We start from the raw sequence: 13,392 nt of genomic DNA on the forward strand, positions 1-13,392 counted from the left end.
TTCGAGCCTCGCGCAGGATAAGATCCTTGGTCTTGAAACTGTGACAACAGATGATTACTGGGCGAGGACGTTGGCTCGGTCCAGGCACTGGGACAAGAGCGCGATGTGCAGTCCAGCTAGGGATCCGAAGCCAAAACATCCGACCCCATTGCATCCCACAATAGCTTGGCGAAGAAGTCGGTGGGGCGAGAGCCAGCCTCCACCCCTTCTGCCAGACCTACAACGCGAAGGTTATGACGTCTGGATCGGCACCTCTACACTGACCACTTTCACAGAAAGCCTCTGCACACTATCCTGCAAGGACGTGCATAGCTTCTCTAACTCGTCGATCCTACCAGCATTGAATTCAGAAGCTTTCTCAAGGTCCACAATACTCTGGCCCTGCGAAGCAACTGTTCGAATAGTGCTCTCAATTTTGGTGTCCAGTTCAGCAATAGTAGCCTTAAAATCCTCAGCTATAGCAACATGTAGTTCGCCCAGAGCCCGGGTAAGTTCTGTAAGTGTCACGTTGTTACCTGTGCCATCCGCCATGTCTGTCTCGTTGTTTGGTGGGGAGGAGGCCTCCGATGAGGATTTATTGTCCTTTGGTCGCTTATTACTCGGCATATTCACATAGAAAGTCACAATATTGTATTAGAAAGAGTCGTTTGTTGTAAAAAGTGCCGTGAAGTAGGTTAAGTTAGATTGTTTCGCAAAAAAGTTGCAGGAGCCAATCTCACAAACATCCGTTCACTCCAACCTGCTAGCTCCGCCCTGTGTACGTTCATCTCTAGCCGACAGAACACGTCTCCTTCCAGCTGCGTGGTCCCATGGTGTTTATACTTCCGTACTATTGTTTGTACAGATGAACGTGGTACCTTCAGGCATTTGGAAATTGTTCCCAAGGATGAACCAGACTTGTGTTGGTCTACAATGTCTTGGCTGATTTCTTTTGATTTTCCCATGATGACAAGCAAAGAGGCACTGAGTTGGAAGGTAGGCCTTGAAATACATCCACAGGTACAAATTATGTCAATAAGCATATCAGAAGCTTCTAAAGCCGTGACATCATTTTCTGGAATTTTCCAAGCTGTTTAAATGCACAGTCAACTTAGTGTATGTAAACTTCTGACTCACTGAAATTGTGATACAGTGAATTATAAGTGAAATAATCTGTCTGTAAACAATTGTTGGAAAAATTACTAGTGTCATGCACAATGTAGATGTCCTAACCGACTTGCCAAAACTATAGTTTGTTAACAAGAAATTTGTCGAGTGGTTAAAAAATGAGTTTTATTGACTCCAACCTAAGTGTACGTAAACGTCCGACTTCAACTGTATTTGGCAGAGAAATAGATTTCATCTCTTCATCTGGTGATCCTATCCTGGTAGAATCCATATTATTACAACTTTTAAAGCTTTTAATCGCTTTTAAATCTACTGCATTACACGACTCCACAAGATTTCTCTGCATATTTGTATTCATATTCCTCATGCTACACTTGTATTCATTGCCTCATCAGTCATCTTGCATTTGTGTCATCTCACTTTACACCCATTTAATCCATATGTAACCTTTCTCCATCCTTCCCTGCAACCAGCAACATTAACTTCCACCAGCTCATCCATTGTCACCACTAACATGATTGCTACTAATTCAACAACCCACGGTAAGCATCCATCCCTCATCCCCATTGTTTGTAATGAGCACATGTTATTTTCAGCCTGTCTTGTTATTGTGAAGGTAAACCAATACTATCTACTCCACACAGAGTGCAGCTGATGGGTGTTTTAATCAATATGGAAAATGGCCACTCTAACTGATTGAGGGGATATTGACAGGTGGCACATTGAACTAGAGATATTTCAGTCTTATCCAAAAATGGTCTCAGTGATTGCTCTCATGGCTCCCTCTAAAAAAACGCACAGCCAATTCCAGTCTATTAAACCCATATAATACTGACTCCACTGTTGGCGGCATGGAGGTGCATTCACTTAAACTTCGACCTAACCTAAGAAAATGAGTTAATAAAACGTATTTGTGATTTGATTAACCCCGCCAGAAGCACATCTGCAACACTTGATTCGTTTCTAAAATATAGTTCATTTCCCAGCCCAAATAAAATAAAGATTTATGAAAATCAGCCACCAGTTTTAGCATGTGGGATTCCATACTGTGGGAAGCCTCGTAATAAGACATGTTTGATGAAAAAATGAAGAAGAGTTGTTTGATGAGTTAATTGGCCGTTTGGTGGTGCTGGCCATACAGCAGGTTAACACCATGTGTCACAAGTGTCGAAGAGATGAGACCAAGGCGCAGCGGGTACCGGAATACTCATACTTTAATTTATTATTTAAAGTGAGCAACGGGAAAAACAAGAAACAGAACGACAGCTAACAGATTTGCAGGCTAGACAAACAGCAGTGCAAATACAACTACCCACAAAACCCCAAACCAAACACACACCTATATATAGGACTCTCAATCAGAGGCAACTAGAAACACCTGCCTCCAATTGAGAGTCCAACACCCAAACCTAAACATAGAAAAACTAAACTAGACAGAACGTAGAAATACATACAAAACACAAACCCTCTGCCACGTCCTGACCAAAACTAATACAATTACTCCCTCTGCTGGTCAGGACGTGACAGTACCCCCCCCTAAAGGTGCACACCCCGAATGCACCTAAAAGAAAAGACAAAAACCCCCAAACAACAAAAAATATCCCCTTAAACTAAAGGGAGGGAAGGGAGGGTGGCTGCCGTCAACGACGGCACTGTGCTACACCCCTCCCCAACCCACTGTGCTACACCCCTCCACGTCCCGCACCTATATCAGGTGCGGGACGTGGACCCCGCTCCACCCTCGGCGTCGCCCACTTAGGTGGCGGCCCTGGCCGCATCGGAGGACTGGTGGGCGACCCTGACTTCGCCTGGCTGGCGGGCGGCGATGGCTGCGCCCTGCTGGCGGGTGTCCCTTGCTGCGCCCGGCTGGCGGATGACCCTGGCTGCGCCCGGCTGGCGGGCGGCGATGGCTGCGCCCGGCTGGTGGGCCACTCTGGCAGATCCGGCACGGCGGGCCGCTCTGGCAGATCCGGCACGGCGGGCCGCTCTGGCAGATCCGGCACGGCGGGCCGCTCTGGCAGATCCGGCACGGCGGGCCGCTCTGGCAGATCCGGAACGGCGGGCCGCTCTGGCAGCTCCGGGCAGACGGGCCGCTCTGGCAGCTCCGGGCAGACGGGCCGCTCTGGCAGCTCCGGGCAGACGGGCCGCTCTGGCAGCTCAGGGCAGACGGGCCGCTCTGGCAGCTCCGGGCAGACGGGCGGCTCTGGCAGCTCCGGGCAGACGGGCGGCTCTGGCAGCTCCGGGCAGACGGGCGGCTCTGGCAGCTCCTGACAGGCGGGCGGCTCTGGCGGCTCCTGACTGGCGGGCGGCTCTGGCATCTCCTGACAGGCGGGCGGCTCTGGCGGCTCCTGACTGGCGGGCGGCTCCTGACTGGCGGGCGGCTCTGACGGCTCCTGACTGGCGGGCGGCTCTGACGGCTCCTGACTGGCGGGTGGCTCTGGCGGCTCTTGACTGGCGGGCGGCTCTGGCGGCTCCTGACTGGTGGGTGGCTCTGGCGGCACCAGACTGGCGAGGCTGGGCTGTCGCACTAGATGCCTGATGCGTGGGGCTGGTACAGGATGTGCCAGTCTGGGCACACGCACCTTAGGGCTAGTGCGGGGAGCGGGAACAGGCCGAGTCAGACTGGGCTGACGCACCTCAAGGCTCGTGCGTGTAGCAGGAAACACTGGACCGTAGAGGCGCACTGGCGGTCTTGAGCGCAGGACTGGCATCACCCCTACTGGCTGGATGCCCACTTTCCCCTGGCACATGCGGGGCGCTGGTACTGCGCGTACTGGCCTGAAAATGCTCGGTCTCGCCACCGTACCCATCACCCCAAAGCACGGGACCTGTCCAGTTCGTCTCTGCCTAAACAGGGTACGGGGAGCTGGCCTGGGGCTCCATCCTCGCCCCGCCAAACTGCCCTTGTGCCCCCCCCAAAACGTTTTATTGGGGCTGCCTCTCGGGCTCCTTTACCAGCCGTGTTCCCCGGTCCTCGCCAGATTTCCTCCGCTGCTTGGTCCTGTTGTGGTGGGTAGTTCTGTCACAAGTGTCGAAGAGATGAGACCAAGGCGCAGCGGGTACCGGAATACTCATACTTTAATTTATTATTTAAAGTGAGTAACGGGAAAAACAAGAAACAGAACGACAGCTAACAGATTTGCAGGCTAGACAAACAGCAGTGCAAATACAACTACCCACAAAAACCCAAACCAAACACACACCTATATATAGGACTCTCAATCAGAGGCAACTAGAAACACCTGCCTCCAATTGAGAATCCAACACCCAAACCTAAACATAGAAAAACTAAACTAGACAGAACGTAGAAATACATACAAAACACAAACCCTCTGCCACGTCCTGACCAAAACTAATACAATTACTCCCTCTGCTGGTCAGGACGTGACACCATGCCTCTGATACTGTACTAGCTAATAGTTTTGCGGCAGAAGACGTTTGATCTCCATCTCTCTCATATCTGACCCTTCCTTGAAGTAAAGCAAACAAGGTCCTGGGGTTTCCATTTGAAGTTTGGAGCCACTATTGGCATGGCATCAATTGTATGAAGGAACAACATTGATTTAACTCACTGTAGCTAAGCCCCTATCCAAAACGGAGTACACTGGTTCATTTGACAGTCAAATGTGTAACTGTCCTGATAGTTGATCAGATGTGGATGCTTCATGGCCAATTCATAACTCCATGATCTCAACCTCTGCTCTCAATACTTCACCCTCCTTTACTCATCTCATCTCATACTGTGTCTGCTGTACATCCTTATCACTAGCTCTCTCTGCTACCACTTCATCTGCCACCACTACTAGCATGCCTCTAACTACCAGCTCATCAACTGGTAAGGTGCCATCTTTAGTTCGCAACATTATTTCCCCTCATTATTTAACCACTGTGTTATTATACCCTCTTTTTGCTGACTTGTGCTGTAAATGTCACCTGTTCAAACCACTACCACGACCACTACTGCAGCTACAACTAATGTGCCGACATTACCCAGCACAACCACTTGTAAGGTATCTCTAGCAATGGATCTGATCTCAGTTGATGACAATTTGATCTGATTATCGTTATAGTGCAAATATCCTTTTTCTGAATGCTTCAATTTGATACCTTCATATATGTCTACGTAGTTTAGTCAGATCACATGACATTTGGCAGTCACTGCATTGTCATTTACCTTCAGGAGAAAAGGTAGAGATGAGAGATCTTGCCAGTGATGTAGTGTGTACACTGGAAACATACTCTCTGTACCCTGATCTCCTAGTTATGGGACCCTCCACACCTTGTCATTTGCCATAAAGCTTCCAAATTCAACTGAAGAACCATGAGAAGTAGACCTTCCATTCCGTGGGGAGAGAGAGAGGCGGGAAGGGAGGGAATGGGGTCTGTAAACAATTGTTGGAAAAATTACTAGTGTCATGCACAAAGTAGATGTCCTAACCGACTTGCCAAAACTAGTTTGTTAACAAGAAATTTGTTGAGTTGTTGAAAAATGAGTTTTAATGACTACAACCTAAGTGTATGTAAACTTCCGACTTCAACTGTATTTGACAGAGAAATAGATTTCATCTCTTCATCTGGTGATCCTATCCTGGTAGAATCCACATTATACTGAATATTATTACAACTTTTAAAGCTTTTAATCGCTTTTCAATCTACTGCATTACGCGACTCCACAAGATTTCTCTGCATATTTGTATTCATATTCCTCATGCTACGCTTGTATTCATTGCCTCATCAGTCATCTTGCATTTGTGTCATCTCACTTTACACCCATTTAATCCATATGTAACCTTTCTCCATCCTTCCCTGCAACCAGCAACATTAACTTCCACCAGCTCATCCATTGTCACCACTAACATGATTGCTACTAATTCAACAACCCACGGTAAGCATCCATCCCTCATCCCCATTGTTTGTAATGAGCACATGTTATTTTCAGCCTGTCTTGTTATTGTGAAGGTAAACCAATACTATCTACTCCACACAGAGTGCAGCTGATGGGTGTTTTAATCAATATGGAAAATGGCCACTCTAACTGATTGAGGGGATATTGACAGGTGGCCCATTGAACTAGAGATATTTCAGTCTTATCCAAAAATGGTCTCAGTGATTGCTCTCATGGCTCCCTCTAAAAAAAACGCACAGCCAATTCCAGTCTATTAAACCCATATAATACTGACTCCACTGTTGGCGGCATGGAGGTGCATTCACTTAAACTTCGACCTAACCTAAGAAAATGAGTTAATAAAACGTATTTGTGATTTGATTAACCCCGCCAGAGGCACATCTGCAACACTTGATTCATTTCTAAAATATAGTTAATTTCCCAGCCCAAATAAAATAAAGATTTATGAAAATCAGCCACCAGTTTTAGCATGTGGGATTCCATACTGTGGGAAGCCTCGTAATAAGACATGTTTGATGAAAAAATGAAGAAGAGTTGTTTGATGAGTTAATTGGCCGTTTGGTGGTTTGCTGGCCATACAGCAGGTTAACACCATGCCTCTGATACTGTACTAGCTAATAGTTTTGCGGCAGAAGACGTTTGATCTCCATCTCTCTCATATCTGACTCTTCCTTGAAGTAAAGCAAACAAGGTCCTGGGGTTTCCATTTCAAGTTTGGAGCCACTATTGGCATGGCATCAATTGTATGAAGGAACAACGTTGATTTAACTCACTGTAGCTAAGCCCCTATCCAAAACGGAGTACACTGGTTCATTTGACAGTCAAATGTGTAACTGTCCTGATAGTTGATCAGATGTGGATGCTTCATGGCCAATTCATAACTCCATGATCTCAACCTCTTGCTCTCAATACTTCACCTTCCTTTACTCATCTCATCTCATACTGTGTCTGCTGTACATCCTTATCACCAGCTCTCTCTGCTACCACTTCATCTGCCACCACTACTAGCATGCCTCTAACTACCAGCTCATCAACTGGTAAGGTGCCATCTTTAGTTCGCAACATTATTTCCCCTCATTATTTAACCACTGTGTTATTATACCCTCTTTTTGCTGACTTGTGCTGTAAATGTCACCAGTTCAAACCACTACCACGACCACTACTGCAGCTACAACTAATGTGCCGACATTACCCAGCACAACCACTGGTAAGGTATCTCTAGCAATGGATCTGATCTCAGTTGATGACAATTTGATCTGATTATCGTTATAGTGCAAATATCTTTTTTCTGAATGCTTCAATTTGCTACCTTCATATATGTCTACGTAATTTAGTCAGATCACATGACATTTGGCAGTCACTGCATTGTCATTTACCTTCAGGAGAAAAGGTAGAGATGAGAGATCTTGCCAGTGATGTTGTTTGTTGTTTATTCCATTTGCGTCTTATAATTAAAAATTGCATGGCAACGTATTGACCCATATAAACCCCATGCATACTCTAGAGCATTGCTTATTGTTTGTGTGTGTTCATTTCACTCTTTCAAACCATTTAGTTCACATTTGCTGTCCTTGTCACCAGTTACTCAAACCATTATCCCATCTGCAGCAGCCGCTACTAACACAACTCTATTCTACAGCACAACCAATGGTAAGATGTGTTTTTGTTTTTCTCTTGTTTTGTACTCATGGAAAAATCTGCTTGTGGCATTTTTCTTTATGTGTGGGGAATGGGTTTGAAAGCGGTTCCATCCTTGACCAACTTGGAACTTTCCAGATGGATTAGGCTGAGAAGCAATTGTCATGGCTTCTCAATGGGAGTATGGTATGTTTGCTCATGTAGCTCGCTTTAAACAATGGACTCAGTAGTGAATGCTGTCTAAGTGGTTCTTGATAAGGCTTCTATTTTTGAAAACCCCTATAGTAGCCACCTATTGTAGCCCTGTATCATGTGTTTTGCCGTAATTGCCTTCTATTTTTTTTGTAACCATTTTGCACCCCCCATGTTCTACCAGCACTGACAGCTTCTGCTACAACCATTGTTTCAAACCCAGCTACAACTAACTTGCCTACCACTAACAACACAGCGCGTGGTAAGACACCCCACTTTTCTCTTTTGCCTTTTATTGACTAAGGAATGACTTGGGAGAATTCAATATTTTTTTACTTCTTCACTTTTTTCTCAAATGTGTTATTCTTCTTTTTGAATAAAATGTTCTGTCCCTTTTCTCTTGCTAACAGTAACGACTACTCCCCCATTATCCCCTACTACTAACACCCCAGCTAATATCACTACTACCCCGGGTAAGACACACCTGCTGTCTTTGTTCAGTACAATTTGCATATGTCACTGTAACTTTCAAACACATTGGGCAAACAGATCTCAAAGTGTAGGACATGGAGAGTCCATTTTTCAAAGTTTTGCATCTATGATACAACTATAGAATTACTAAAATAACCAAGGTAGGCTACACGATAAAAGGGTTTAGTAAGTGTTTAAAGGTTCACAACTTTCAACTTCATATTCATCATCTCCAGCACCACCCCAACATCAACATATGTGAAAATGGTGCATTTCTATGTTTAGTAGGAAAAAAGATAGAGGAAGATAACTGTTTCCAATGACATCATCAACCGACCGTGGTGGAAAAAGTACCAGTTTTCTTTATTCAAGTAAAAGTAAAGATTCCTTAAAAGAAAATGTCTCAAGTAAAAGTCTAAAAGTATTTGGTTTTAAATTGACTTTTACTATCAAAAGTAAATGTGTAAATCATTTTTAATTCCTTATATTAAGCAAACCAGACGACACAATTTTCTTGTTTTTTTAATTTACGGATAGCCAGGGGCACAGTTTGTGTTTGGTGAGTATGCCAGATCAGAGGCAGTCGGGATGACCAGGGATGTTTGGTTGATAAGTGCGTGAATTAGACAATTTTCCTGTCCTGATAAGCATTCAAAATGTAACGAGTACTTTTGGGTGTCAGGGAAAATGTAAGGAGTAAAAAGTACATCATTTTCTTTAGGAATGTAGTAGAGTAAAAATATAAATAGTAAAGTACAGATACCCCCAAAAACGACTTAAGTAGTACTTTCAAGTATTTTTACTTAAGTACTTTACACCACTGTCAACCAATTAGTAGGCAATTCCTACTCGTAATTGGTTAAAATCGCATGATGCACACCAGTGATGTAATTGGAAACAGTTATCTTCCTCTATCCTTCTTCCAACAAAACATAGAAGTGAACCATTTTCACATATGTTGACGTTGGGGTGGTGCTGGAGATGATGAATATGAAGCTGAACATTTTTTAAATGTCGCTTTACGTATTTCAGAAAGGCTTATGAGTAGTTACTGTACACATCTTCAAAAAAGAACTGTGATTAATCACACATATTATCTTCCACTTTTTCAGTAGTTGAAGTTTTTACATTATTGTTGGTTCCTTCTACTGGCATGTCTTCTAACGTTGCAAAAATTCTGCTCAGCTGGGTAAGACGTACACATGGGAAATCTCGAGATGCTCTCCTTGCTGACTTAGTTGTATTGTCACTCTTGCTAACAGTGTCTAATGCCACTACTACCCCACCGTCCTCGACTAACATGTCTCCTACTGTCATGTCCACTAACATCATTAAGCTGGGTAAGACACACACTCTCACTAAGCTTGTCCTTGTCTTGTTTGTAATGAGACTCTGCAGCTTCCTGTTCTCTCTCTCAGCCTGCTTCCACCTGTCTGCTTCCCTCTCACTCCCACTCTATCCTATTCTCAGCCAAGATGATGTTAACAATATCAGGGAAGGCCTAGTTGACTGCTGTAAATATAGGTGATCCAAATACTGTATTCTTCCATGCAGTCTGCCTAATGCCTATGGAATAGGACCATAGGCTACTATTTTGTATTTGTTTATTCAGCTAGAAGACCCTGTTTCCAAAATCGTCTGTATTTAAAATATGTAACCTGCTTTGACCCCTCCGTTTTTATATTGACTGGACTGAGGCGCCACAGAGAAGGAGAGAGCGGTGTATCTGTGGTCTGTGCTCCGGCTCACCCCCCGTCCAGTGACCCCCTCCACCACCACCACCCCCCACACCAGGCCTCACGTCCTGCCTGGCCCCCGCAGCTCTAAAACCTCCCTGGGCTACATCTCCACCCCACTCATCTGGCCCGTGAGGAAGAAACCTGAGGCCTCTGTTACCCGCCTCCCAGTCAGACCCATCCTCTATCTAACCAAGCCTCATCCTGTACCAGCAACAATTATGTCCCTCAGGCCCAAGTTGACTACAACAACAACAGCGCCCGTGGCCAGGAAAACGCATGCTGTATCCAGGGCCGTGACCAGTCCCCAGGGGTCGTTCCCATGGCGACCGGTGGATGTTGGGAACAGTAGCGATGCGGAGGACGTGGAGTCATTCCCAGCAGCTGCGTCAGCATCACTCAGCAACCGTAAGAAGAATCAGCCCATGGCTCCCCCCCACTGGATCCCATTGAGTCCCAGCAGAGAGAACAGCAACAGCAGCACTGTGAACTGGACTGAGCCCCTGGAGGAGTACACATCAGGCTCTGAGCCATTCATTTACGACCTGGACCTAGGGGATGACCCCTTTAGCCTTTTCCAATATGATTCGTCCTACTCCCTGGATGAAGGCCTGGCTCTGGCCGCCTCTGGCCCACAGAACCTTTCCCACGCTGGGACTGGAGTCAGTACTGAGGGCCCAGGCTGTGTGACTGTGAGCGACCCTGTTACCGCCATGGGAGGAGGGGAACATTTACACAATCAATCGGAGCCCAGTTTGCCCCAGGAGGCGTTGGCAGGAGGCGCGCTGGCAGAGGCTGGGAGAGAGGCTAGGACTGGGGAGCAGGGTGTGGTGGTGGCAGCACACAGCAGCTGGGCTCAAATCCATCCTTTCAGCACGACTCTGGAGAGGACAGGTGTGCAAATGGATCAGGCCCGGCCCGGCAGCAGCTTCAGTGAGCAAACAGCAGAGAGAACCACTCAGTCCCTCTCAAACATCGCCACACAGTCTCCCTCATTATTAACAGTAGCCAAGCTCTGTTTCTCTGAGAGGGTCGGGATTACCACTGACAATGACCCCACAATGGAGGTCTCTATACCTAAAGACTACACACCCACACCCAGTCCCAGTCCCATATCCATACCTACCACGTCTGCTATGCCAAATAGCCTATGGACAGCCGTGATCACAGAGATACCGGCCCCTAACTCCCTCCCCACCACTCCAACCATACCTCTCCCCACCTCTCCCCATCCTGCCTTCTCCCCCTCTTCCGTTCACAGTATGGAACAAGGTGATGTTAGTCATTCAGGACACGTCAGGCCAGCTGCCACTGAGACAGAGACATCGCTCCCTTCCATGGAGATTCAAAGACACGTATTAATGCGGGAGGGTACAAGGCCCAGTCCACTGTCTCTGTCAGTCCCTACTGATGCCGCTACAGCTCTGACACCCGTCCTTGAGAAAACATACCTCTCTTCCTCTGGCAAACACCACAGTGACCTGGTTTTACCCTCTTTGAGGAATCAATTAAGTTCCTTCTTGACTAACTCTCATCCTGTGGACGGTATGGTTCCCAGTGAGAGTATTGCCTCTGAGTCAGGTAGCCAGAGTGAGGGGATCAGTTTATATTCACCTCTGGCTCTGGAGCCATCGTCGTATATGAGCAGTGTGTCAGACAGTGTGTTGGGCAGCTTAGAGGGGCAGGAGGGCTTTAATCCACTCAGTTCTAACCTGAGAGGTTTTTCACATACATCCCATCTATCTGTCACTCCTATCACAGAGCAACTACACCACCAGGCCCTCCTCCCAGCCACCGTGACGGACGAATGGACTTTCTCTCAGTCCTCACCTCCTAATACAATCTCCCCAAGCAGACAGGAGTGGAGGGATGCATTGCGCACCACGTTCAGCTTGGTCTCTCTCAGCTCTGACCTCCTGTCTGAGACAGACTTGCCAGAGCAGCTTAATATCACCACGGTTACTGAATGGGAAAGTGCAGATGGGATGGAGAGACACTCGGCTCGACAGGAAGGAGAAAAAGTCCACATGTCACCCATAAGTGGCTCGTCCTCCTCTCCATCGCTGATCCGTCTTCCGCCCCAGCACGCAGAGCGAGCCATCTGTAGCCCAGCTTGGACACCATGGGACCTCACACATCAATGATGATGGATCTGAATATCTCTCCCAGACCAGCCTCCACCTCTACTCCCTGCTAGCCCCCTCTCGTCCTCTGACTCTGCCAACGCCACTCATCAGCAGCACAGCATCAGAATATGGCAGTGTTGTTACCCATGAACCCCAGCGGCATGCTTACATGCATGAATTAGGCTGGAAACGGCCGGTCAGTGGTCTTGGCAGTGTGATTCACACAGACACACACACCCCAGTGTCTGAGCCCCTCTCTACCATGACCTCCAGGGCAGACCAGCTCATGTCAGACGCTTCTGAAGCCCTCTTATTCCACAGACCGATGACAACAAACCCTCCTCGTATTAGAGAGGAGAGGCTGCTCCCCACCCCTACCCCCACTCCCCTTCCCACCCATATCCCCCCTCTGAGTGGGACATTGTCTGCCGGAGCAGCCAACATGGCTGATTCGGGAGCTGGCGCCTCACTGCCCACCCGATCAACGGCTGCATTCCAACAATCCTCCACACTCATTGGCAGCCAATCAAAGCCCACTCAGCCTGCTGGAACTGACGGAACACTGGCCTGGCATGGAGAGAGCAGAGAGAGCACAGTATCACTCGCTGCCCCAGACACACAGCTCACTGCTGCTGCCTTCAGTAACCCCACCATTAGTGCTGCAATTATACAGCCCACCGCTGTTACCAGAAATATCCTCCCCTCTTCTGCCTCAAACATACAACTCACCACTGCCAACAAACAGCCAACTGTTTTCCCAAATATCCAGTCCACCTATACCTCCAACAGCCAGCCTCCTATGGCCCTAAACACTTACCTTGCTGGGGCTGGCCCTTTATCAGTCCCCTGGAGGGCCAACCACAGTGAGGACACACAGGGTGGTAAACATGGACCGGCCCTCATCGATCACACACCCTCTATTGCTGCAAGCACGTCAGTAAGCAGTATGGTCCCTGGCAACAATGTGACTGTGAATCAGAACACCAACACAGACCGAGAGACCGAGACACAGACAACTTCCAATCCACTAGCCGTCATTGGCATGGATGAGCAGTCTTTTGTAGCCACAAAGGGCCCCTACTTGCCTCTTACCACTCCACATAGAGGGGTGAATGCAGGCAGTGGCACAGTGTCCACCACACATGCCACCCCACAGACCTCAGCGGGCACCGCGGGCACCCCTGTTATTGCCCCATGCCAATGTAAAGCTCGCTTT

The 13,392-nt window shown here is 47.4% G+C and overlaps 1 protein-coding gene across 13 annotated transcripts in view; it reads left to right on the forward strand.

Annotated features, from left to right (window-relative positions):
* Positions 1-13,392, forward strand: part of LOC106607820 (adhesion G-protein coupled receptor G6) — a 59,645-nt gene that overhangs the window by 27,313 nt on the left and 18,940 nt on the right. For 3 of the 13 annotated variants that reach the window (XM_045720822.1, XM_045720823.1, XM_045720828.1), the window contains 7 exons: positions 1,581-1,649; positions 4,877-4,942; positions 5,924-5,992; positions 6,985-7,050; positions 7,152-7,220; positions 7,595-7,663; positions 8,028-8,105. The exons of 3 other annotated variants lie outside the window; for them this stretch is intronic. In XM_045720822.1, the coding sequence (XP_045576778.1) occupies positions 1,581-1,649; positions 4,877-4,942; positions 5,924-5,992; positions 6,985-7,050; positions 7,152-7,220; positions 7,595-7,663; positions 8,028-8,105 (486 nt within the window). The remainder of the gene's footprint in view (positions 1-1,580; positions 1,650-4,876; positions 4,943-5,923; positions 5,993-6,984; positions 7,051-7,151; positions 7,221-7,594; positions 7,664-8,027; positions 8,106-13,392) is intronic. 7 more of the 13 variants (XM_045720821.1, XM_045720825.1, XM_045720824.1 and 4 more) reach the window with 5 other exon arrangements.

Source organism: Salmo salar, chromosome ssa06 (genome assembly GCF_905237065.1).
Source record: "Salmo salar chromosome ssa06, Ssal_v3.1, whole genome shotgun sequence".
Classification (NCBI taxonomy): domain Eukaryota; kingdom Metazoa; phylum Chordata; class Actinopteri; order Salmoniformes; family Salmonidae; genus Salmo; species Salmo salar.